Here is a 27574-nt window from a genome sequence, read left to right on the forward strand (position 1 = left end):
CTCTGGTAGCAAAGCGGAAGAAAGGGCTGTTTTGTACCTGAGCAATGGTGTCATACAATTTGACAGTGGAGAACACTGGCCTTCGATTTTTTTTAAATTCTAGTCAATAAAAAAGATTGTCTTCTTTAATTGTATTTGAAGCTCCATTGTTGTTAATTTTGCCATTACAATGCAGAGTTCCTATTATGATATTTGAAAGGCTCTGTGATTTATTTTTTTTTAATATAGGAGTATTGAGGGTTCTACTAGACATCTATGAAACTAAGGTACATGAAATTGTACAGGAGATTTAAAGAGAAATGAAGCCCCTTCTTATATGTTGAAATGATAGTATGAAATTTTGGCTCATAATTAAAACTAAAAATCTTTTGTGCTTTCCAGATATGGTGATAGTCGATTTGTGCTGTTTTTCTAAACTACGGCACAAAAGAATGCTCTCGCAGAGACAAAGCTAGCTGTATGTGGGAGGTGTGCTTTTATGCTGAAGACTGGTGGTGTTTGTACATGTTTTCTACTGTGTGTTAGTTCTGTGAGCTGTAGTCACAGGTAGACAAGTAAAGCATGACATCTTGGTTTAATGTGACAACCCAAACTCACACTCTCACAACACAAGCATGCACTCCTTCAATAAGATCATAAGCCGCAAAGAGACTAAATTTATTGTCCAAACCTCTATGTGAAAGTGAGCATTGCGATGAGACGCCTAATCATTTTTTATTGTTCCTTGTGATCTAACACATATAATTACCTACAGAGATTTTTTTTATTTTTTATTTATTTATTTATTAATAACTGAGCCATCATGTATGGGTTCTTTGTTTGTTCTCTGAAGTTTAGCATTGCTTTTCTTCCCTGAAGAGACCCCTAAAGAAAGCCAGTCATAATTTTGCCAGACAGAACATGAAAGTTCTTCTTGGTGAAATCATGGTTAGCCAAAATGGATTTCTGAGTGCAAGTTATTTAGGAAATAATACAACTATATATATTGGATACCATTCATATATTACAGATAAAATCCCAGAGCTGCTTAATGGGTGGGAGTGAGTCAAGGCACATGTTGAGTCATGGGACTTAACCTGAATCTCTCGGGGAATGTTTGTGCATTTATTTATTTATTTGTCTTCATTTTCCAATGAAAGAGCATATCAACAATTCTAATCCTCCCACAGTCAAAAATTAAATATGGCGTTACTCTTATTAAAGTCTATTTGTATAAAAAAAAAAAATGTTTAGCCTAATTTGTTTTAAAGCTAGGTTAGTTTTTGGATACAGACACTTGGCAAAATTATACTCATCATGCACTGTGCCAAAGCAGCATATACTTCAGAGGTTGATGCTATGCTTTGTTTAAATCTAAATATACAAGTGCTACCTGTAACAATTGTTAAGAGAGCTGTCTTTCTTCATAAACAAAATAAATGCAACAGGGGTTAACAGTAAACCCAGAATACATATGACAGAGTTAGTTCTTCATTACAGTATGAGCAGTCATTGTCATCCATAGGCACAGGATTAGCTAAGCCAGAACATTTAAGCCCCCTCCCCACTCAAGCCTTCGCCCGGGGAAAGTTTACCAGCAGGGCACTGTATCCTTTCCCCTGTGTCGCCATCTGTTCATTCAGACTCCCGTTCTCTCCACACTGGAGGCTGCCCTCTTTGCACTGCTTTTGACGCTTGTGATCCAACAGGAGCGTTTCCTGTGAGGGGTGTGTGAGTGTGTGTGTAAGGGAAGAGCTATGTGATTTCGCTTTCATCTGAGATACAATTAGTGATAATCAAAACAGGCCAGCTTGCTTTTGTAAAGGACAGAACACAAGCTCAATACGTGTGAATTATAGGAGAGTTATTCTTTCAACAGAGCATACAAATATATTAAGAAGACCAGGGCTAGTTGTCACGCAAGGAAGTTGTCACGGGGGTTAGTGTGTTAGTATCTGTAAGTACAGTATAAGGTTTTAAGTCAAAACTCCAACTACGCTAACAGTGGTTTTATATAATGTCTCAAATACCTAGTTCAAAACCCTCTTAATATCCTTTGACATCAGAATGAAAAGGAAGTTGCACAGCTGGGTTGCCTAATAAAAGTACTCTGTTCTGAACCACAGAAAAAATTGTTTCTCAATTTTGCTCCTGGGGTTGTCTCAACACTCATTTGAGGTGTTTTACTAATCTGACATGGCCCATTCAGGCCATTAAGAGCTCTACTAATGAGCTCATGAGTTGAAATAGGTGTGTTAGACAGGGATGTGCTGTGCTGCGGGGCAGACCCAGGAGCAGGATTGTGAAATACTGCATTAAAAAGTCATGCAAAGATAATGCTGGCTTCAAGTCATGTCAGAAAAATCCGTTTTAAAGATAAATGCACATGTATAACACATAAACAACAATGTCATAATTAACAGTGGGAAACACGGGATAAGCGGGAACTCTTTGAATACTGTTTGAACTGTTTGAATCGTGTCGATTAGAGATTCATGCCAGAGTATTTATACAGTATGTGGTAGGAATAGTTTGGATAAATTTTCTTTCCAAGAAGTAAAAGTAATTTCCCATCATTTTCTGGAGGTACAACAATAATAAAATAAACAACATGTAATGTAGGAAGACATGTAAAAGAACAACATGTAGGTACACAGTAAATCCATAGTCTTATAGTCCATAGTAGTTAAGGCCACCTAATTTAAAGTGTTACAGTATATATTTTGTTCTTCTTTGTGTTGCACCAGGGCTTCCTGTCTTTGTAAGTGACATATGAAATTGACCAACCATTTTTTTTTCTCACAACAACATCATATAAACACCTTACATTTCTAGGCTTATAAGTAGTTTCTTAACACGATGACTTGAGGGGAAGCAGACAAAATGTCTCATTAGCTTGCTGGTGATTGAATGTTGCTGGTGAAGAACACCTAATCCAGATGGTCGCTGATGAGGGCTTTCTTCTCCTTTTCACACGTTAGTCTCATTCAGTTTAGACAATGTGTGCAGTCGGATCCTGCACTCAGAATAGAGCAATGGGCAAAGGCGGCATGGCACTAGCCGCGGCTTGTGTTGGCAAACAGAACTGATTGTTTAACCAGACAACCATATGCCCAATTTGTTGAAGGTGAGCTTCCAAAAGACTAATCCCTTCAAGAATCCTCCAGAACCCCATATGCTGAGTCTGGACTTTCCACTGGGCAAATATTGGCAGCTTGCATTTTCTATGAGGGTGGCCTTGCTCTCACCATGGCCCCTTCACATCTGTTCACCTTGCTAATGTTGTTCAGCAACACGCCAGAAATCTAGCAAAGACACTGTGAAAACTTGGATCTAGGATTGAGTTGTGGGAACTCCTAATGGAATTTAAAAGCAACTTTGCTAAAAGGGATGTTGGACAGATGCATCTAGTGCAGCCTAACATTCACTCTTGGATTCTGCAGAAAGGACACAAAAGCCCAACCATGAGAGACTGGTCAGTTTAAGTTACCCAACAGCAGTTCAGTAGTTTGCTTGAGCTACTATAGCTTTATATGATCATAGCTGATCCACTTGTTTAAACTTATGTAAAAAGCAGGACCGACATGTCAAACCCACTTAACTGCCGTCAAAAAGGCACTGACGGAGGCCCCTGTTGTTCAAGACATTATAAAAACATTCTAAGATAATGTAAACATTGTCAAGTCCAGTCGCCAGATTTATTAATATAGCACTTTATACAGTACAGATTGTTTGAGCTTCACAGTAATAAACAGGAAAATAGTGTTACTGTTGCAAAAATAATAAATTATGAAACAACTTCAATTTCAACTGTAAAACTGAATCTGAATTTTGTTTGGTTTTTGTTAGTTATCTTCTCGTTGTCACCAATGAAAAAATGTTGTTGACGAAAATTATGAACGTAAATGATTCCTCAGCAAAATTAACACTGCCAGCAAGTTTCTGCTTGATTTAGTAAATGATGAATTCATATACACTTTATCGGTTTAAGGAACATTTTCTGAATCAATAAAGCAATTGAGGGTGGTGTGTCTGAAGTGTGTTCAAGTACAACAATGAATTCTTGATTCTTGCTTTTGAAGATAGATACAGTGCCTTTGCTGACCCCTCCTGCCCTTCATATTGACCGCAGTAGGCAGCCGCAAGCTTGTGGGTGTAAAGGTTTCTCAGGTGCAAGCTGGGGCAGAACGTTTAATACATAGCAGGAAATTTAGTCAGACACTGTACTTAAGACTAGACATTTGCTATCACAGCATGACCTCTGCTTTTCCTTTGACAGGCCACCTGTTAAAGAAAATGTTTACATGCAGGACCATTTAGTCATTATGCAGCCTTAAATGTTTTTTTTTTTTATTATTATTATTATTATTATCTTTTAGCATTTTTTTCTGGCACACATAATAAATGACTTGTGTGTTCTGAAATGTAGTCAGAAAGTACAGATCATTAAAAAAAAAAGAAAAAAAAATATTTAACCCTTTTATCATGTACAGAACCTAAAAAAAATAAAAAAAATAAAAAAATTAAAAATCCATCTCACTAACACATGTGTTACCTGAGCTACCTACACTACCTGGCTCTAAATCAATGCTTGTGATGTAAAGTTGTGTTAGACCGAGGAGGTAACCATAGCAACAGCACTCAGCTTGAGCGCTTTCCATTAGGATCAGTATATATGGGGCGGTACATCACCACATGCAGTAGGTACTGTTATTCTCACTTTATTACAGATTTATGCATCTCATATATATTACAAAACACAAAAAGACATTAAATATATATGATAGATAAGCTTTAAAAGCTGGCTGAAAGTATAATATGCACACTGCTCATGAAACAACAACATGTTACAGCTCATTAACACCAAACAAGCTTTTAACCCATTTACCATTTAACCCAATGCAGCTACAGTATAAAAGGTTATGGCACAATTTCTTGAGTCTTCTTTGTCTATCAGCTCAGGAGGTGGTTTACTTGTAATAGGTGCTTGTATGGTTCCAAAAATCTATTAGTATCAACGCACCGTTTTAATGTCAACCCCTCACTGACACATGGTTAATAAAAATAACTTTTAATAAAAAGTAAGTAATGTATATTATAGCATACAGTAATGATTATTTGAATTGCATAAAACATATTTGTCAGTTATACATAAAAGAAACTGGTAAAATTTCTGCGCTAAAAAAATAAAATAATAAATACATAAAAAAATCATGGAATAGTTTATACTATATGCATCTATTTTATTTAAATAATCATATTTTCAAAATACATTTATTCAAATTTGTTTAGAATCAGCATTGTGAAAACAATTCCATTAAAAAGTATGAACATGGTTAAAGCATAGCTAGGTGTGGAGCAAACAATATTCAGCTAGTTAATATGTTATTATCTGTGATATGTTCCCTGCTTAGTGTTTGGACTTCTATGTTGTAATTCAGGTTTCCTGTTTGCTGTGTCTTGTTTAGATGTCACGTCGTCGTATTGTTTGTGACTGGTGAATGAGACTGAAACAGATTGGATTGAAACCTGTTTATTATGTATTTAAAAGAAACCTTACCTTCATTTGTGTGTGACTGGCAGATATGCATCACATTAAGTGGTCCCGGTTTATATTAGGTGTCTTTAACTACTATGTGCTTATATCAAATATAATGAATTGTTTGGTACAATGTACTTACAGTATTGAGTTCATGTTGAATTGCAAACCACTTTTGCTGTTCTTGGGGGTTGGTTACGGTAAGGTTAGCTGCAGGTTTGGTGGTCTGGTTAGGTTTAGTTGTGGGTTAAGAGGTAGAAGTAGGGTCGACAGTATGATTATTAATGTAACAACAACAGATCTAACTACAGGAATGTATTTTAAAAATAATTACAATGTAAAAACATGTATGTGCACAATAAGTGAAATTTAAATGCACATACAGTACATAGTAGTTAAAGACTCTCTTAAATTTAGGCCTAAATGTATTTTAAGTGCACTTTCTGTCACCGCTTTCTATCACATCCAATCAAACATTAAACGATTTTAGTGAGCACTTTTAACGGGCTATTAAATCTCCTATTAAAGAAGAGCTGATTTATGTTTTCAAATAATATATCTGAACATTTTTACTGCATTTTTATAGTGAATATTTTAGAATAATTCTAAAAATGTTGAAATGGTAACACTTTATTTTAAGGACCAATTCTCACTATTAACTAGTTGCTTATTAGCATGCACAATTACTAGCATATTGGCTGTTTATTAGTACTTATAAAGCACATATTAATGCTTTATTCTGCATGAGCATATTTTAGATCCCTTGATCCTACCCCATACCTACAGTAATTACTAGCTTACTAATAACTACATACTAATAACTATTAATAAACAGCAAATTAGGAGTTTATTGAGGCAAAAGTTATAGTTAATACATAATTAATAGTGAAAATGAGACCTTAAAATAGTGTGACCACTGAAATTATGATTTATTGATAAATTGTGATTTTACTTATTATGATTTGTACTTGTTTTGTTAAATGGATTATTAATTATTAAATGCAATATTTTATTGGTTGTTTTTAATAGTGTAATATATATATATATATATACAAATATATATATATATACCTTAAACCTTAAATATCAATTTTCATTTATTTTGTACTTGTATTATCTTCCCCTATCCTAATACTTTCAGTCAAATCTCGTAGAAAGGTGTGCTATTTGAGGTATCATTCATGCCTGTAGCACAAATGATTCAGAAAGAGTTGCACATTAAATCGTAATAGCCAGGGTTAAGGATTTATTCATAAAGTATGAGCAATAAATAGTGATGCTTGCTTTAGCAAGAGCCACTAAAATCCTGAATGATCTTCCTGTGTATGGGCAAATGCAATTGCATTACACCATTACTTTGAAGTTCAGTGGTTAGAAAACAATCATGTAGATGCTTTTATGATTATAGAAAGAGCCGATAAATGGAATGAAATATCTCTCTCTTCCTCTGATATCTGTGCTGTGGTTCTTTGCGCAGTAAGCTACCTAAATCTCCCAGGCCTGGATTACAGTTCTGAGGGGATTTAAGTGTCGGCTTGACTGGGGCTACACGGTCAATAAGTTAACATCTTTACTAGTATGGCATCTCACAGCATGCCATCAGAAAAACAGCTCCAGCCTGAACTGAAGATGCTAAGACTGTTCTGATGTCTGCAAGACCAACCTTCAAATCCTGCGGGTTTGGAAATATTGTTTTTTTTATGTTCTTGCTGTTAGTTTTTCTTGTGAAACGTTGTTGGATGGAGGTTTGCCTAGAGCTTTGTTTGACAGAGCAATTGTAAGGATAGAAAGGCAAGAATCAGAAGAAGCAAAACGCAAGAAATAAATCAAGGACTTTACTAGTAAGTCGGCAACAACAGAGCAATGTGTGCTGCCTTCCTGCCTGCCAGTTCAGCCACTTCTGTCATGATGCCCCCAACATTAGCGCCTCAATTGAAGAACACGCTTGCTACTAAGCCGGCAACACCTCCAGCCCGAGTACAGACCCCAGCGGTGGCAGCTCTCTGCTCTAAAGCTCTTCACAAGCTGACTCTGTCACGACTCATGGCGGGATTCTTTTGGACGGGGGATAATTCTGTGTACGGATCCAAATGGAAGCTAGGCTTATTTGGTAAGAGTAAAAAAAAAAACTGAAAAAAAAAAATAGATAAATTCTTAGCGTCTTTGTTTTTAAATAAACTTACTGAATTGCTTCAGTTTAGTGGATTACGAAAGTCATTTTGTGAAGTGGCATGTCTTTGAAAGATTATTCCAGAGGGTATTTGGTAAATTTAAAAACCAAATGCTATTCAATATGCCCTCTGACCCAATATATTGCTTTTTAAAGTCATTTTATGTTTTTGGCACAGTTCTAGTTTGGTGTTTATGTAGCCTGTGCCAACACACACATGTGCGGTCTTTGCACTCAACCACTTGTCTAATTATATGACCTATTTCTTGCATTTGGCCCAAGTGTCCATAAAGACTATAAGCATATGTACAACTTTTGATTACCTGATGGGACGAATTTAAAGTATGACAGTGTTGTAAAAACTGTAAGCAAATGTTTTACAGAGCTTTAATATAGACATTTGGATTTGTAATTCTTTACACTAAAACTTCTTAATGTTCCTATGAAACAGACAACACAACTGAATTGTGGTGCTTTTTAGTTATAAAAAGCAATTGCAATCATTTTACAAAATACACATACTCATCTCTGCATCAATAAAATGTGCAACACTTCACGTTTCACTGCTAAATTATCTGTTATGTCAAATTATTTTACCGTAAAGTGGGCATTTTTCTTCAAACCCACAATTTCAGGGCACATGAGATCCTGAACATGATGAATGATGAGTACATGTAGCTTCAGCTACTGCTCCAAAGCGGTATTAGAAATAGTGTGGATATAGTGTGTGTTAAGGGCACTGAACTTTGGCATTTGCAGACCTGGGACAGTCTTACACATTTAATTCCTGTCTCATGACCGTATATGAATAGATATTGGTAGAGGGTTAAATGGATCACAAAACTCATGGTTCAGGATTCTGAGTCATGATTGGATCATTTTTCAGATGAGTAAAATAGATCACACTTTATGTACTTCTTTGATTCCACAGCAAAAGTTACAAGCTTAACTAAAAAATGGCAAACATTATTAATGACAAGTGAGCAGTTAGTAATAAAATAAGAGCAAATACACAAATTACAAGCATAAATAAATAGAAATGAATAAAGTTTTAAATAAATAAGATCTAATATTAGTATTCAGGTACGGAAACGTACTAATTAAGTGTAAAAGAAAATGCATAGTGTTCACTTTATACATTAAATATAGATTATTCTTTATTAAAGCTGTGTTTTGTTGTTTGATTAATATTAATGACACAGAGAGCAGCAGGTATTTATAGGCTACTGTCACTTTCAGACCAATCCGATATAATGACACATATGGTTTCTTTCTATTTACATTCAAATAAGACATATCTGATTGTGTTTATGAGAACACTTTCTGAAATGTGACTCATTGTGCGTGCTTTGTGTATGTACAGAATACAAGTAGTACCAAATTTAGTTCTCTTTTGTCTCTTCTTGTGCTTGAATGGTTAAAATCGCTTGATTGTTTAAATATGCGAGACTTAGAAACACGTGCATCGGTCTATGATGGTTCAGCAACAATTTTGCGAATCACATGTGTGCCGTACTGTGGGGCCTGGTCCGTACGGATCACTGATTAACTATAATCTGTATAACCCCTAGTATTGGGACAGGCCCATACTGTTGCCATTGCTGGTGTACATTACACTGAAAACAAAGCTCAAAGATTCAAATCTTTTTAAGCAACTTCTAAAAAAAAAAAAAATTATAATATTTTTTCTTTGATAGTACAACTGCAGAAACTTTTCATCTAAAATCACCCATTCATGTCTAAATTTGATCAGTCACACATTCCACAGAAGCATCTTTTTAAACTGACAGTTTCGACATCCTCATGTTGCTCAACACTTACAGGACAATTTTCTGTTGAAATCAAAGAAGCAATGAACTATACTAAAACTATAAAATTAAATGCAATCTGATCAAGTCAAGTTCAGTTGCAATTTCTCTTTGTTTGTTAATAAAAAATGTCAATATGTTATATTAGGTTGAACTTCATAACTGCATTTCCATGTTACATTAAAATTTCAACCACCAGAATAGCAAGCTTTAATATACAGTATAATCAACTTAAAAGTATGGTCATGTTATCTAGCTTGGGGCACCCAATAAACCAGCACTTCCACAAGCCACTAAAGTAAAGTAAAGTAAAGTAAAGTAAAGTAAAAAGTAAAAAGTAAAAAGTAAAGTAAAGTAAAGTAAAGTAAAGTAAAGTAAAGTAAAATCATTTATTTACAAAAATGTTACTTTTTGTAATTTGTGTTAAATACTTAAAATATCACATAATCTGCAAATCTATAAGTAAACTGTGAGGCTTGTAAAAATTAAATGCTTGACAATAAAAGACAGCAACTGAATGTCACTGCTGTCATAAAATATTATCCCAATAACTATTTTTACTTGCTCTCCTCGGTTGTTTACAGTGTACCAGTGTGACATTTGGCTTCATTAACGCATTGAGACGTCAAGAAGCCTGATTTCCATTGTTGGTCATGATGGAAAGGCACCTGTCTGTACAAGGGCTGACATATGGGCAATCCTTTTAAGCTTTAATTCCTTGATGGATGCTGCTTGAGAGGTTTATCTTACTTCTCTCTGGCACACATCCTGCAGACGAGCCCCATTGACCTGCGTTAGAGGATCCCCTCTATTAAACAGGCTTAAACGCCACCAATCGCTGCAGCTTCTTTTGACTCTTTGGGGATGTTGACTTAATTGATAACAGTTGTAATGTCTTTTTGCCAACAATGCTCTTAAGCCAACTAGATTATGTGAGTATCCAAGCTGGTCAATGAACACGACTGGTTATTTTGTTTTTTAAATTTCCATTCAGGTTTCTCGAACGCTTCAACCATGAACCTGGTTTCCATGGCAATCATTTCAGACCCACTAGAGGTGTGTTTTTGATGAGGTACCACATGGGAAATGCTTGCATTAGACTGCTTTTGCACAACATGGGACACATTCACTAAAGCATTCTTTTTTTTGGCATCTATTGTTCAAGCAATCAAAAAGCGGTTTGGCTTAACCCCTACTGATTCTGAACTTCCCGCTGTGTATTTAGCAAAAGGGATCAGATCTATTCTATTCTTGCGAGCGTATCAGGGAAAAACTGCTGGCTGAATTTATGGTGCATTAAGCTGGCACTGTCTCGCAGAACTTTTGTTAAACCCACCTTCATTCTATTTAAAGGTTTAACTGGCAAATCATCCACAAAGGTTGCAGGTTCCTTTCCATATTCATAAAATATATGTTCTTTATCACCACAGTTCTTTATCACCTTATGTTAAGCAAAGAACCCTCTTCATATCATGAACTGTTTTTTGTTATTCTTGAGTGTATTATGTTTTTGGGGTACCTTAAAGTCAACATGAAATCCAAACTGACTCCATTTACTCTCTTAATGCATATCCCTGGTTTTATTGTGAATTTTTAATTGGTGTGTTCTATTACAAAGAAAAGTATGTCTTTGTAATCTTTCTTCAAAATGTAATAACTTCCCAACCTCTGAAATGAACCTCTGTAAAAAAAAGCTATTTAGGCATTATTTAAGGATTTAAGGATCTTTTAAATACCTATAGTTAATACGATAATTAAGTGAAAGTTAACATTAATTCAAATGACTAAAGGCCATTATTTTAGTATTGTTGTATATAGTACTATTGTAGTAATGTTATTGTATAGTACTGTAATATACTGTAATATACTATTATAGCTTTTTATATTTTAATTTTAAATTTAGTTAAAGAGTTAGCTTTTTTTAGCTTTTTTTTATTTCAGCTTTCAGTTTTAGTTTATTTAATTTTAGTTATTTTAGTACTTCAACTTAAACTGAATGAAAATGAGAAATAAGCATTTGCCTTTTATTTATATTTTACCTATATTTTATCTCAAGTAATTAAGTATTTTGTTTTAATTACATTTTTCATTATTATGACAGTATTTATTATTATTATTGTTATTATTACTATTATTTATTTTATTTTATTTTTATTATTTTATCATTTTATCATTTTATACAATGCATTCAGGTCAGTTCTGGTATGGAATGCACAATTTTCAAAATTCAGTATTTCCAAATGCCATAGTTTTCTGTCTGGGATTTATCTCTCTGTGCAGCCTCCAGTGTAGACAGCATCACTGATTATAATGAGTTCTATAGTATTTTGTCGCGCCGTGCCACTCGCGTCCGGTGTAGACATGGTGTAAGAACATACCCTGGAAGGATCCATCGCAGTCCATCGCAGGAATGCCATTTTGTGTTGACTATAAAGAGATAAACACCCCAAATTTTCTGTTATTATCATGCCTCACCTTCATGTTGTTCCAAAACTGCATGCATTTCTCTCTTCTTTGGAACACAAAATAAGTTTTTTGGGGGTGAACAATCATTTTCACACATCTGTGTATAGGTTGTTTTCTACAAAACTAAAATTGGTATTTTTTATAAGTTACAAGTACTGATGACCCTGGGATCGCTATTCCATGGCCTTGAACAAGGTACTTTACCCATGCAATCAGAGTACCATCATTTTGAATAAAACATAAGCGTATACACCAATCACTCAAACCTGGATTTAGTGATCCACCAAAATCTTCTTATATTACATCCTGTCTGTCGATGCTCCCTGCACAATTATCAAATAAAGAGCCACCTCAGATGAGCTCTGCCAATATTAATACCACATTAGTACTAAGAGATGGAAACAGCGGACGCAGAGCAATTGCACACTGTTGTGAACTCATCACTGATTATTATACAATCGTCTCTCAGCTCATCTGCTGTTTATATAACAGCGGTCTGTTCTCTGAAGAAACTTCTTTACCAAAGCCAGATCTACTGTCGTCTTAAGTGTTACTTCACACTCTTTGTGTTCATAAGTGCATGAATAATGAAAAACAAAAATCTTGCCGTCATCTCTGTTCCTGAAGGGAGTTTGGTGGAGTAAAGTCTGCTAGGATTTGTTCTTGTTAGGTTTTTGTCCTTGCACTGTTATGACACTTAAAGCACCATGTTTTTGTATATAAGCATCACTTGTCATGCTCCTGCTACAGTCTTATTTTATAAGAGTAAATTGGAAATGTTAATGTTGGAGCATTGCTTGGTAATTTCAGATAATTCCATTTTCATGGTCATTTTCCTCTCAGTGTTGAAACATTAGTCTACACAGTTTCATTGGGAGGAAATTTAACAGTAAAATGTGCCAGTTATTTAAAATCCATGATTGTTTCCAACAAGCTCTGAATGAACAGAGAAACACTTTCTGAACAATAGCTGTGGTGTGAGAGGGGAGTGATGTTTGAAAATGAAACTGGATTTCGATCAGGTTCATAAAGGTCACATTAATGATTGCTGGCCGCTTTGAGCATGTCAGATATTTTGATGGATGGTTAGTCCTCTGAGCAACGCACGCAAACACTGAAAAATGCAGAAAAATCCTTATTTTGGGTTTGCCAATAATATTCTGTGGTGCCGACAACTGATAAAATATAAAAATATTGTTGGTGTATTTTCACTTTCAAGTGAAAGAGAGTTGGATCTGGGCAAGAGTTGACTTTCTTTCATACGCAACACAATATCATTTGGAGTGGAGAATTTGTGTGATATTCAGTCATCTAATAATTTGTGTCTCTTTCTGTTAGTGGAGAAGTGCATGAGCTCCATGCAGACGGGCACTCAGATGGTGAAACTGCGTGGAGGATCCAAAGGCCTGGTGCGCTTTTTCTACTTGGACGAGCACAAGTCCTGCATCCGCTGGCGGCCCTCTAGGAAGAATGAGAAAGCCAAAAGTAAGTGTCATTCTTAATGTATTGCTCTTTATTAGCCTTCTCTATCACTGACCATGATTTATTATGGCCTTGAATCTCAGTAACACTTTGGATAAGGGAACACATATTCACTATAAACCAAGAGTTCTCCCTCAGTAAACTCATAATTTGCTGTGTATTAACCCTTTAACTGCCCCACCAAGAAAAAAGCATTTGAAAAATTTTTTGTTTGCATTTCTTATCTCCTTATGTCATTAGTTACCACACTCAAATGTATTTTTTTTCAACACATCCCATAATTTTTAAAATATCGGCCCTCTACCAAATGGTTGATATGTCACTTTATGGCAAAAGTACCGGAATTCATACACATACTATGGAAATCAGAAAATATCAACTATAATACTAATTTATTTAAAAATATAATCAAAATAAAATAGTTTTGTATATTGAATCTTCTTTATTTATTGAAGTATGCCGTAAAATATTTCAGGTTTTCATTTTAACACAGGAAATTACATGTTTTCTTGTTTTTTTTAACAATAAACAAAAATAAATAACTAAAAGTAACAAAACCAAAAGACATTGCATTCAAAACCTAAAATAAAATAACAAAAGATAGTAATATAATGGAATTTTAGGCTTTTATGTTTCAAGAAACACGCCGTAAAAATGAGGTAGTGCAACAGGATTTTTTTCTTTCTTTCTTTTTTTTAGAACATTTCTTTGTAAACCAGCAATGCTGTGTAAGCCAACATTAGAAGCAATCCTTCAAACAATATAAAACACTAAGGATTGTAAAACATTTCAGCAATATCTCTTACATGTGTAATGGTGCAACAGCATGAGTGCTCAATGAACATGAGACCCCCTTCTTATTTCTGGTGGTATGCTGCAAAGCATTCTTGGTTTGCGTTCAAGCACAAGAAAACATTGCATTTTTGACATTTCCATCTTGACACCCCCTTCGGACAGTAGTTGCACCGCCCCCGCTTGTCACAGTGTAGTGGCCAATGTCCCAAGCTGTCATATCGCACATCTGGTTGCGGTTTTGGAAGTGAGGGTCTTGGAGTGTAGTGTTTCTACAATCTCTTACAATTTTAGTAATGTTAGTACACCAGCATTTGTCATTTAAGAAGTAATTTCCTTTGATAATTATGATTTCCACATATTAATTATATGAATTATTTATATTTATTTCAAAAAATATCCAAAAGTGGCAAAAAAATACATATTTAAGAAATTATCTCAATATATTCATTAAGAAATAACAATAGCTGTGTCATATTCATAGCTGTGAATGATCAGAAAGTTATATTTCTCAGCAAATAGTACATTCTGACAGCAGAAATGGATTATCTGAAAACATTAGCTTAGCTTTTCTACATTTACCATAAAGTGACAAATCAACCATTTGGTTGAGCACGTTTTTTTTGAAAAAATTATTGAAAACATACTAAAGTTTTTTTTATGGCACCAAGTAAAATACTTTTGTAAAGTTAGGGCTCTTACAGTGTAATATGTCAAAAAAAATATGCTTACCTTGCAAAAATTTCATCAAGAACAGTTTACATGGCAGGAGTGATTCTTTCTCTCTGACATCCATCAAAGAAGAAGTGTTGTGACAAATGCTGTTGATTGACACTCTGACATCTAGTGGATTTTTTTGGCTTAACATACCTCTACCAGATGGTAGAGATGGCTCAATCAGCTTGAATTAAGTTAGGTACTCCACACAATAAAAAATACCTACAAAAAATGAACAAAAACAATAAGACGAAATAGCAGTTAAAAAGTTAATATTAAGTAATGCTTTTGTAGTAGTAGTTATGTTTAAGTATTGGTTAGGGTTAAGGGGTCTAAAATATGGTCATGCAATATAAGACATTATATGCTAGTAATATGCGTGCTAATAAGCAAATAGTTAATAGTGAATATTGTTCCCTAATCTAAAGTGTTACCAAAATCTCATTACTCAGATGTTGCTCTTTTATTGCTCATGAAACTAAATTGTCTCAGATCTTTCTCCTTCAATCTTGGTTCTTGGAGTGATGCTATAAAATAATTATTTTGGGTTCCCACCACCACTACACATTCTGCCTCGCTTATCGGACACTCATTTTGGGTTTTACTGCTAGTATTAACAAGCTAATGAGTTGAATTAGCTGTGGTGGATGAGGGGAAACTTGGGTACATCTCAATCAGCTCCCAAGTTCAGTAGGGCACTAATCAGGGAGTCAGCCATTTAAAGGGCTGTCTCAAGTGCAGAATCCTTCCAGTGCACTGGAACTTTCGCTTCCTGAAAAATCCCACAATTCACCACAAAAACCACGGAGCATCCCTTACTGGAAATTACGTCACATTTCTGAAGCACAAATCATAAAACCCAATTTGAAAAAAGACAATTTTTTTTAATATTCCGGCATAAATACACATCGCTAGAGAGGTAGTGAGCACATCTAGTTAACATTTATAATTAATATTCAGTTTGGATATGTTCGAATGTGGTTGGAACTAAACTCCAGGAGCAGGATTAGACACTTGTTTTAGGAAGTACAAATGTTGACATTGTGTAAAATAATTATCTCAGTCTTATATAAGTGAGATCTTCTCAGAAAAATCAGAGAAACTGAAAACTAAAGAGGAAGCATTCAAAAAAGGAATACTTCATGTTTATGTCTGTTGCAGTTGTTTTAACTGTCATGCATATGACTGGAATATATTACAGCGTCTATCTTGACCTGCCTCTATTGCCTTTTCTATTTCCTGAGGGTGTCCTCGACTCGCATGAGGTATTGACATCACACCTCACAGAGGAACCTTACTTCAGTAGCACATGATGATTCATGTCTAAATGACAGCGCTCACTGTGTCTTGTGAGGGGAGATAAAGTTCAGACATTCCACCGCACCCTGGGGAATTAATCAGCTTCTTAAATTGACTCAGTTATCCATCAGTCTTAACAGGAAAGATTGCAGTCGCCTCATTGAGCACACATGCACCAGTTGATTCATACTCAATAAAAACTGCATTTGAGTTTCATAGCCCTGTTAAAAAAACAGCTTATGTTGGTTAGGTATGCCAGCTGGTCCTGAGCTGGTTATAAGCCTGGTTATAAGCTGGTCCTGAGCAGGAGCTAGTCGCTAAGGACCAGCTGAAACCAGCTCATGACCAACTAAGGACCATCTTAAACCAGCTCAAACCAGCTGCCATGCATCAAAACATACCTAACCAGCATATGCTGTTTTTTTCACAGGGTAGAGAACTTTGAGTCTGTAAGGATTCATAGAGACTCCAAATGATACCAAATATGTTTACAGCGTGCAACAATATTGTGTTTGCTACCACCTCAATCTGCATTTAGCAGCCTAGAGGTCTCCTTCTGGAAATCATGGCATGGCACTTTGTATGTGTTTTATACACGTTTACCTGCTGCAATATAGATTATCTTTATATGTGAAGTTTCACTTCAGTTTTTGGTATTTAAACCACAATTTTGAAAAAAAAAATAATAATAATAATAATTAATAATGATTTGTTGCATAACAACATACAAACAAAAAGATGAATAGCAGCATTTAATATTTTGGTTTAAAAAAATGTAATGTCAACAATAGATTACACAAGTGCCTTGTCGCCATGTATAATATAAGCTTTTGGCTACTTTTCCAAAAGCTCCAGCTTGTCCTGCTCCAACTTCCTGTTTCTGATGGAAATATGTCAACACAAGAAAACTATGTTTGTAAAATGACTCCATATGGTCTTTCTTCTGGCTAATCTTTCTTAAATGCACTTTCTTGTTATTTATCTTTCTTTCTTAACTGTGTTGTTGTCAATTTACAGTTTACCGTTTAGCATCATTACAAGACAATTTCAATGAAATAAATAAGAAGCCATGATTGGCCAATCAGAACTAAGATATATTGTATTTATTTGTCTAAAATCCAATCTAGATATGGTGATACATCACAAACATAGGTGTTAGTTGACAGGCATGTGTTGAATCAGATGCCAATCCAGTAGTTATTTGGATTGCTTGTTTTTGGGTCGAGGAATGTACTACTACAGCATGCTGTTCAGATGTGGCTACTCTTGGCAGACAGGTTTAAATGAGCCCAAATTGATGAATTAAATGTTTCAAAATGGTCTGCATTGGTGTAGGAGAGCGTTTAATTTGAGGTAGCCATCTGCTCTTCTCATTTACACAATCTATTCTTGAGAGACTTCATTAAACACATTTGTAGCATTGGGATGTTGATGCGAGATGATGTTTCTTTGAGGATTTTGCAGCTTGGAGGGAAGTAGAATGTTAATGAACACCTCAGAATTACAGTGTAAATGTCATCTCTTTAACTTCTCAGCCCCTATTGCAGTGTTTTTTTTTTTTCTTTTCTTCTTCTTCTCCTCACAGTCTCAGTTGACTCCATTCGGGAAGTGTGTGAGGGGAAGCAGTCGGAGATCTTCCAGCGGTATGCTGACGGTAGCTTTGATCCCAACTGCTGCTTCAGCATCTACTATGGCGAGCACATGGAGTCTCTTGACCTGGTGTCAGGTACAGGAGAAGAAGCTCGCACCTGGATTACTGGCCTTAAGTACCTTATGGCTGGCATTAGTGATGAAGACAGTCTGGCCAAGCGACAACGCACTCGTGACCAATATCCTTCCTGATGTAGCTCCCATTCCAGAAACTCAATAAAGCTGACATTATCTGTCTTATTATTATTCAGATTTTTAGTAGATTAGGAAACATGAGCACATTGGAACTGTCAGAAGAGTTAGATTCCATACAGGGTGTGCGATATTGACAAAATAATAATAATAATAATAGTTTGGGGATTTTATGATAATTAAACAATATTTTGGTTAGTCAAATCAAATCATCTTTATTTATAATTATATAGTGCTTTATACAAAACTGACTGTGTCAAAGCAGCTTTACAGTGTTAAACAGGAAAATAGTTTGTCAATAGAGCAAGAGGACAATAACAGAGTAAAATCTTTCAGTTAAAGTCAGTTCTCATGTACTACTTAAGAAGGATAGTATGAACACTGAGATGCAAGGTCTTTATGAATGGATTATTGAATCATTGACTTAAATGATTAATTCAAAAATTCATTCATTCAGTCTTTGTTAGGAGATATTTTCATGGGCAAAACTGAAATACAGTGTCTAAAATGTAACTCAATGTTAAATTCATGTTTTTTGAACTGTTGTATAAATTTAATATCACATTCACTCACAAGCTAATATTCAGGAAAATGGTCAGCACTCTTGCTTGTGTGATATTACTTATCCTTATCATATCTTATAATTATATAATTAAAAAAAAAAAAAAAAAAAAAAAAAAACTTTCTTTATAACGAATTATATGGTCATTCTAACTGCATTGTATTCTAATAGGCTTCATCATGCACTAAATGCTTCGACTCTCAAGGCATGTTATTGTTTTTGGCAAAGTGAGTGACATACTCGATAATGTCAGCTCGCATATCGTTTAAACAACAATTACTATATTATCATAGACGATAAATATCGCACACCCCTAATTCCCTGTTTGGTATGCTACTTTGAAACTGCTAAACTACAAGCTACTTTAATAAACATATAAAAGCTTTTTATAAATGTAGTTAGCTACAGTCAAGCTACTCTTTTGTAAAAAATTCCCTACGTCAACCTATTGAATCTTCTTCCCTCGGAATCAAGTGATGTAGCTCTTCACGCTAAACCGCTAATTGTTGGAAAAAGTGGATTGTTACTTAAAAAGCTACACAATTTCCAGAACATCTGAGCTATTGTCATGCTACTGGACATTTTTAGCAAACTTGCAACTTCACTTTTAGCTGTTTAAATGCTTGTCATGATGAAATGGCGTCTGTCATGTTTGTTGTTAGTGTAGGTGCTTTACCATTCTGTGCTCTCAGACCCTTAACTCTTCCCATCACATGGCTGAAGCAGACCTTCACAGAGGCCGATAAGAACGGAGACGGCTGCCTCAGTATCAGTGAAGTCCTACAGCTCCTGCACAAGCTCAATGTCAACCTGCCCAGACAGAAAGTCAAACAGATGTTTAAGGTGAGCATTTATGATCAGCTGCTCTCTCAGGAACAGTGGTATTGGTTGATTAAGGCTATAGCCACTTGGCAAATCAACTTTGAAAAGTACAACATTTGGAAAGTTACAACAAACTGTTTGATTACTCACTGTTTGGTGCGTGTCTTTACCATATAAATGCTTGAAGTATCAATAGATCTTGTGTAAGACTTTTAATAAAAGACTGGTCACATTGTGACTTAGCCTGGTCAGAAATTGCCCACTTAGACAGAAAGTCACCCAATTAGTCGGACTGGCATGTAAAGTGACCAGCCACAGTTTATTTTTACATTGTAGAGCCTGTCAAATACAGCAGAAATGTTTGACCCCAATTACAACAAAAATGTTAAAACCCACAAAAACCCAAAAAAATAATAAAAATAATACCAATTTAAAAAAAGTAAAATAAGTAATATAGCTTTTTATATTAAGTGCCTCAAATGAACAGCTTGACTATCACAAGAGTAAAAGTGATGTGATGCAGCAAGCAGTTCCTTACAAGCAGCCTAGGGACAAATTATAGAAGAGGAATTTCAGAGTAGATCATGGCATTTTGAAAAAACTCTTGCCATTTTTTGCATGCATATGCATGAGACAGTTGTCCTATATCTTCTGCCATTATTATATCTTGAATATGAATATAATCCTGTTTGACCAGGTAACTGGTCAGCTTTGAAGATCTTAATAAGCCTAATAAACAGTGTTTGACACAGTGACATTTAATGTAATTTCTTTCTTGTGTAGTTTTACTCTGAATTTTTTATTTAATTTTATTTTTCTGGGCCACACCATGGCCTTCTTATGGTATGTAAGGCTCCAGTGTGCTCCATTTTTCCAGGCCGTCTGGATTATTGTGTGTGTGTTTGTGGTTGAGACCTCACGTCAGCTGTTTGCAGGTCGCTAAGCTTCACACTTCATCAGTGTCCACCCCATCTGCTGTAAATGGACACAGATGGCCTTTAGTGTAAGACACAGTAAACCACAGGGGGGCAATCTGGCCCTGCTACCCAACAACAGAGTGTGATGTGAGTGTGTTTTTCAACTGAAGTCTTTGGCCCTGATTTCCTGGCTTAACCTCACAATTAACCTGTGTGATTCTCGGTCAGGGCCGGCGCTGCCTAGAAGCAGATCAGGTAATTGCTTAGGGCCTCGGGCTTTGAGGAAGGGCCTCCATAACCGTAACATCCCCTATACAGCAGTCCACCAGTCAAGACAGGCAGCAAAATACTAGCCTCTTTGTTCAATAGATATAGTTGAATTGTCACTCACCTGCAAATCAGCATATTAGAATGATTTCTGGAGGATCATGTGACACTGAAGACTGGAGTAATGATGCTGAAAATACAGCTTTGCATCACATTATTATATTACACTTTAAAATCACTTTAGAATATTACTGTTTTTACTGTATTTGTAAAGAAATAAATAATTGTCTTTTGAAAACATAGATACAAATCTTATTGACCCCAAACCTTAAAACTGTAGTGTATCTAAAACAACTGTAGTCTTCTTTCTTTTATTTTTAGTAATATTAGTAACAATTAATAATAATATTAACAATAGTAACAATTCCCTAACCCTCCATATTAAACCTGCAGAGTCTGTGCTATTAATGTGAATCGGTGTGCTATTTTTTTCAAACAACTTGTGATCTTTACCTGGGTAACAATGAAATAACAGAAAGAAAAAAAAATCCCATAGACTTGCATTGATTTACATTTAGAGACCAGCATTTCAGAGAGACATGGGTGGGCACTTATAACATGAGCCAGTAAATAACCTAGCAACCACTCAAAATACATTAGCAACCACGTAGCAAAACCCTGACATCCCTTACATTTTCTTTTTTAGTTATAAATGCATTTATTGTAAAAAAAAAAAAAGTTCCCTTTATGATTTTTGCTATGTATTTGTTTAAATGGACCATAATTTCTATACCTCAGTCTGATATGCACACAGGAAGTGATGTCTGCTTCTCGGAGGGAGCGTTGTGAACGCGGCTCTTCTGAGCATCTTCAGTATTTGTGACCTGTTTTCACGGTTCTCTCCATAAAGCAGCAATTCTCAGGCGCTTAGCTCAGGGTTTATTACTGTACATCCTCCACGCCTCGGCTCACCGCAAGCCTTTATGTGTGTGTTTGACTCAGCAGCTCTCCGGATCAGCGCCGGCATCTGAGCCCGGGATTCACTGAGCTGAGAAAACACTTCTGGGCTCTTATGGGCTGAGAGCTGTAGGAGATGTGGAGGCACTGTTGTTTTCTAGGGGTTTGATTTTCTGTGTGGCTGGATTTTAATTGTGACAGTGGGCTGCTGCTGCTGCTGCTGAATGAGCCGTTTCTCCAGTTGATTGAAGAGCTGCTGCTGGTTTATCTTCCATCATAACCAATGATCAGTGACTGAAGTCAGGCATTAGGAAGCAAATCTACCTGTCTAATCTAACTGTGCATTACTGTTTTACAGAAGTTCTCCTAAATATTCAGTTTTTTACTAAAATGGTTACAGTTCATAAACCTTTTCGACTATAGGCTGTTCTTTTTTTCAGAAAGAGGAAGGATAAAAAAATAATATGCAGAAAATGGATTAGAATGTACTGAAAGTGATAAACAGTTTCTGCATGAAATATCTTTAAAAGAACAAGTCCTACTTGAGGCCTAAAAACACAATAGAGGCCACTTTTATGGTTTCTTTCTGGTGATTTGACCTGTGTTTTGTAATTGGCAGCCCTTGGGCACTTTATGCTATTTTATTGTATGGAAAAGAGCAGCATGGAAATTCTGCTAAACTTCTCATTTTGGGTTCCACGATAGAAAAGCCCTTAAATGTCTACCTCAGTGACACAATGTTTTATGACCTGCTTACCTGAGGGATAAAACCAGCCGTAATAAACAATACCACATCTCCCTGTTAATGAAAAGTGTAATATCCCAATCCCAACTTTCATGTAAAGGCAAACCATTTGCTTCACCTTAATTTTCCTTGTTTCTTAATTGATCATTTAAGGACCTAATAACATTGTTTAAAGTTTTCCATCTCAGTCTTTCTCCATCACTGATCTTTAGGAGGCAGACACTGATGATAACCAGGGCACTTTGGGATTTGAGGAGTTCTGCTCTTTCTATAAGATGATGTCAACGCGGCGTGATCTGTACCTGCTGATGCTCACCTACAGCAACCATAAAGACCACCTGGACACAGACGACCTCATACGTTTCCTTGAGACTGAACAAAAGGTAATAAAGTAGCAGGTCCCTCGAAGCATCTGTCGTGTGTGTTGTTTTCATGTCCTCCTTTTTAACTCAAGCACATCATTTGATAGACTTGATGAAAATACAGCGTGTCCTTTCTATGCTAATGTGACCATAGGCGCTCTCACCAACATTTCGGAAAGACTGTCCTCACACACTCACAAATCTCCTCTTTCATGGTTTTGAAGAACAGCACAGAATTCAATAAAGCTTTGCTAAGGGGCACGGCTTAAGCTTTATTTGAATTTTTATTAGTAGCCTGAAACACTAAGACGACATTAACAGGTCATTCACACTGAAAAATGAAATATACACTTGCAGTGGTTATGAATTTCATAAATGAGTGACCTTGTTTACACATAAATATTGAGATGTGAGTCTAGTTTCTCATCTTTATGAGGCATTTAAAGCTCTTTTTGGAATTGATATGCACCTTCGGGAAATGGTGTGTATCTACCTATGGTCAAATTATTATAAATTTGTGATATGAAGAACTAACACTGATTAATGAGAAAAGAGTTGACCTCATCAACCACACATTATGTGTGAGTTATTTTTTCACATATACTTTATATTCATTCTGAGCTCCGCCATATTTGTCAGCATCGAGAGACTACAAAATATGAAATTTTGTCATTTAAAAAATTCACACCACAGCTAATTTTTACGGCTCATTTTTAAGAGGTGATAAAAATGCTTGTGTAAATGTTATGCATCATCTATGCAACATTAACATTATTTATTTATTTATTTATTCAGTTTTATAAATTGTTTATAAAAACATTCAGGAAATTATTGTATGTTTTATTCAGGAAATGATTGTATGCGACATTATGATCATATGCACATATTTTTTGAAGTTGCCTCTGGACTCTAAACTGATTTGTGATTTAAAATGGAATCACAATGAACTTACAGTCGTCTCAAGTGAGCTGACATGTTAACAAGTATGAATGTTATTCTGCTGTTCATTAACCTATGTAACCTCATTTGCAAAATCGCCTCTAGTGGTAAATTTCCATATTACTTCAAACTGGCACATAAAAAATCCAGCCGATGTTTGATTCACTTTCTATTTCAGGTAAGCAGTCGACAAAAAGCTGATATAATGTTTCAGGTAGTCATTAAAATCTCATTAAATGTTTAAATGCATTCATGTACAGCATTATAAAGCACCAGCATGCTGTCGAATTGAAATTGAAAACACAAAAAGCCCACCATGAACTATATAAAATTAGAAATTTAGCATTTCAAGCAAATGGTACCACTCACAGAGTGAGCCTTTCTTCATGATAACACTTCACTCTCGTTGGTCTCAAGTAGTTACCAGCAGAAAAAAAGTGTCCCTCTTTAAATGCCATCGTTAGTTTCTTAATGCATGGAGAAAAACAGAGCTTAGAAAAACGTAGACCAATTTAAGATTTAAGTTAAACCTTATGTTGATGTATTGCGTGTGTTACTGCGATCCGGTATCCACAGCTGGCAGGATCCTCCGTCCCCCGCTGCATTAGCTGGAGGAAAGATCTGACACTGATTGGCATGGATGGGAATCTCATTGACTAATCATGCAGCTGTTAGGCGTCACAATCGGACTCCAGAGCGGAGATGGGCTAGTTGTGACAGAGCATGGCTCCCTGTGGTGTTATTTATCACCTATTTCACAAGAAATATAAATACAAATTAACCATGAATTAATTCGATAGCTGTATAGCATAGTTTTGAATGCACTGTAAGTGTTTGATCATTCACCGGTTTTTCTTTCTTTACTGCTTGTTTGTGTTTCAGATGACAAACGTCTCAAAGGAGCACTGCGTCGGAATTGTGTCCAAGTTTGAGCCTTGTCCTGAAAACCAGACACTCGGTGTCTTGGGTATTGACGGTACGTACTTTTTATTTCTTTTGCCAGTCCTTTCAGTAGGAATCAATTTTTATGGACTGTGATGATCCATTTGCATCTTCATTTTTGCAAATATCTTCATTTTTACAAACATTAATGTACATTTATAATACTAAATGTTGTGTTTTGTTACCTTGGCACTCTGCGTGAGTGTTTTTAATACAATGATGTGAGGGGGTGACTGCAAATTTGATCTTTTTCTCTCCACTGACCGATGTCAGGGATTTTGTCACTATTATGGATTTTTTTGTTTTGCTATTCGGGCAAACGGGAACACAAAAATTATATTTGTTGTAGTTTCCGTTCACCACTATAGAAGTTTAACCAACTACAATGACTTCAGCTTCTGAGAAATGTGAAAAAGATCCACTGAGAATAGACCTTAGTGAAGTTAGTTGCTATACTGAATTTAATAGAATTACAGTCTTTACAATAGCATTTAAATGTCTCTACTTTCAAAACTGTTTTATGGAGTTCTTGTCTATTGAACAGTTTTCTGTTTGTTTGTTTGTTTGTTTGTTTGGTTTTTTAACTGTTCTTCAGTATCTTGTTAAACGATAATACAATTCATTAAAGGCACTGTACTTCTATACCTCACAGTCTAGTTCATTCCTGTCAAAAATGAAATATGTTGCTACCCTGGTGAAGGCCTATTTTTAGTATAAAACAAATGTTGCTGAAAGAATTTAGGAAATAAACATAGACGTGAATAATAAATTGTGCAAAATATCTAGAATAAAGAACTATAAAATGTGCATTGCATTGAAGGATTCATATCATGGGTCCCTTTTAGGGTCTAATTCCTATTGTGGGATTTGTTGTTGAATTTTTTTTAACCATACTGTAAAAAAAAAGAAAGAAAAGAAAAGAAAAGAAAAAAGAAAGAAACCAACTAACTTTAGTTTATTTGCAGTCCTAATGGTAATTTTTAAGTTTTTATTAATCCCTTTTAATTTAAATTGCTAGAGATGAAAATCAAGCCAAAACTGACAAGTTCAATAAATGGAAACAAAGATATTATGTCTTATATGGAATTATTATTATTTATTTTTTTTCATCACTGTTATATCAGAGAAGTGATAATCAACTACTGGGAAATATTTAGGTCAGGAATTCACAATTGCCTCTAACTGCACCTCCCAGGTTTTACAAATTACATGCGCAGTCCTGCTGGGGACATCTTCAACCCTGAGCATTACGAGGTGAACCAGGACATGACGCATCCCCTCAGTAACTACTTCATCGCTTCCTCCCACAACACCTACCTGATGGGCGACCAGCTCATGTCCCAGTCTCGGGTGGATATGTACGCCTGGGTGCTGCAGGCCGGCTGCAGATGTGTGGAAGGTGAGACTGGCCTGATTTTTTACTGCTTTTTGGTGCTTCTTCCTAAGTAAGTGAATCAGTGTGTGTGGATTTCCACATTTTGCAGTCCAAAAAATTGAGAACAATTGAGATTGTTTGGAGAAATATATGTTTTATATTTTTTATAAATATAACATTTATATTATTCCATATTATAAAATAATATAAATGAACTTTACATTTATTTGAGACATTTTTAAAAATCAACATTTTTTCTTTATTATCATCCTTTAGTGGATTGCTGGGATGGACAGGATGGTGAACCGATCGTGCATCATGGCTACACCCTGACTTCCAAAATCCTCTTTAAAGATGTTATCGAGACCATCAACAAATATGCATTCATCAAAAACCAGTAAGATTCGCCGGCTATATTGAATATTAAGGTCCAGAGTGTGTGAACGTGTGTGTCCGCATGAACATTTCACACTGACAGCATGCTTCTGCATGATTTCCTCCATCACTATGACTTTCAGGTGTTGCTGTTACTAAAGCTGATAATCCAATAAAGCCGTACACTGTCAATGGTTCTTGGGGGTCGCAGTAAACAAAAAGCTATTTTTAGACAATGTCTCACACATATGTCAGATGTGATATGTGTCTACAATGTGTCTGTTTGGCTTGCCACTTTAGCTTGTTTAGGTTTAGAAATGGCAATGACAGTAAAAGTGCACATTTACAGCAGTATCTGTCAGTATCCGGAGCTATTTGTTTTCACTTATGGATTATGCATCAAGGTTTCTTGTACCAAAAATAGTCTGTGCTTTCCACAAATACAGTACAAAATATGACCTGAAGTCACTGAAATAATTATTAACCTTTAAGAATATTGTTTGTCCACCTCAGACAAGGAACAGCTAAATATAATAGGAGTTGTTTTATTTTGTAGATTAATATGCTCTGAAGATTTCTGAATAAGCCACTTTGAACACTTTTTAATTGGAAGCTGCCATTTTTAAGCCTTCTGTCTCACATTTTAATAGCATTTTAAATATTCACTATTATCCCACTATTATCGTAGATGCATGTTTTGTACTGTTTCCTCAGGTTTCCAGTGATTCTGTCCATTGAGAATCACTGCAGTGTCCCTCAGCAGAAGAAGATGGCTCAGTATCTGACTGAAGTGTTGGGTGATAAACTGGACACGTCCTCCATCCCTGCCGACCCGTCTGGACTTCTGCCCTCACCTGAAGCCCTAAAAGGCAAAATACTCATCAAGGTAGGCATCTAAACAACACTATGGAGGAAATCTATGGTCATTTTCAGATGATGGTCAGATGTTTTCATGATGTAAATCAGCTTGCATGATGTCAGTGCATGCATTGATTTATGAAAGATTATGAACATTATTTGAAGCACAAGATTTCAACCTCTAGGTGAGCAAAGTCAATTCAGCTTTACTTTTATTTTATGCCTTTTTTTTCTTCAAATAGTTACAGTGAAGTAATATGCTCTCAATTCTATAGGTTATTTTATTTGTTATATATTTAGCTTTCTTTTATGGTTTATTGTTTTGGTGCTTGGTTTTTACCAAAGGGTGAGTGAAATCA

The 27574-nt window shown here is 35.6% G+C and overlaps 1 protein-coding gene across 6 annotated transcripts in view; it reads left to right on the forward strand.

The window, feature by feature from the left end:
• Positions 1–27574, forward strand: part of LOC109085880 (1-phosphatidylinositol 4,5-bisphosphate phosphodiesterase eta-2-like) — a 110032-nt gene that overhangs the window by 62703 nt on the left and 19755 nt on the right. For 4 of the 6 annotated variants that reach the window (XM_042762889.1, XM_042762888.1, XM_042762891.1 and 1 more), the window contains 8 exons: positions 13301–13447; positions 17838–18081; positions 19370–19499; positions 22577–22747; positions 24548–24641; positions 25803–26006; positions 26259–26379; positions 27072–27243. In XM_042762889.1, the coding sequence (XP_042618823.1) occupies positions 13301–13447; positions 17838–18081; positions 19370–19499; positions 22577–22747; positions 24548–24641; positions 25803–26006; positions 26259–26379; positions 27072–27243 (1283 nt within the window). Of the gene's footprint in view, positions 1–6937; positions 7629–13300; positions 13448–17837; positions 18082–19369; positions 19500–22576; positions 22748–24547; positions 24642–25802; positions 26007–26258; positions 26380–27071; positions 27244–27574 lie in introns of those variants that run through there. The other 2 variants (XM_042762892.1, XM_019100370.2) reach the window with 2 other exon arrangements.

Source organism: Cyprinus carpio, chromosome A8, assembly GCF_018340385.1.
Source record: "Cyprinus carpio isolate SPL01 chromosome A8, ASM1834038v1, whole genome shotgun sequence".
Classification (NCBI taxonomy): domain Eukaryota; kingdom Metazoa; phylum Chordata; class Actinopteri; order Cypriniformes; family Cyprinidae; genus Cyprinus; species Cyprinus carpio.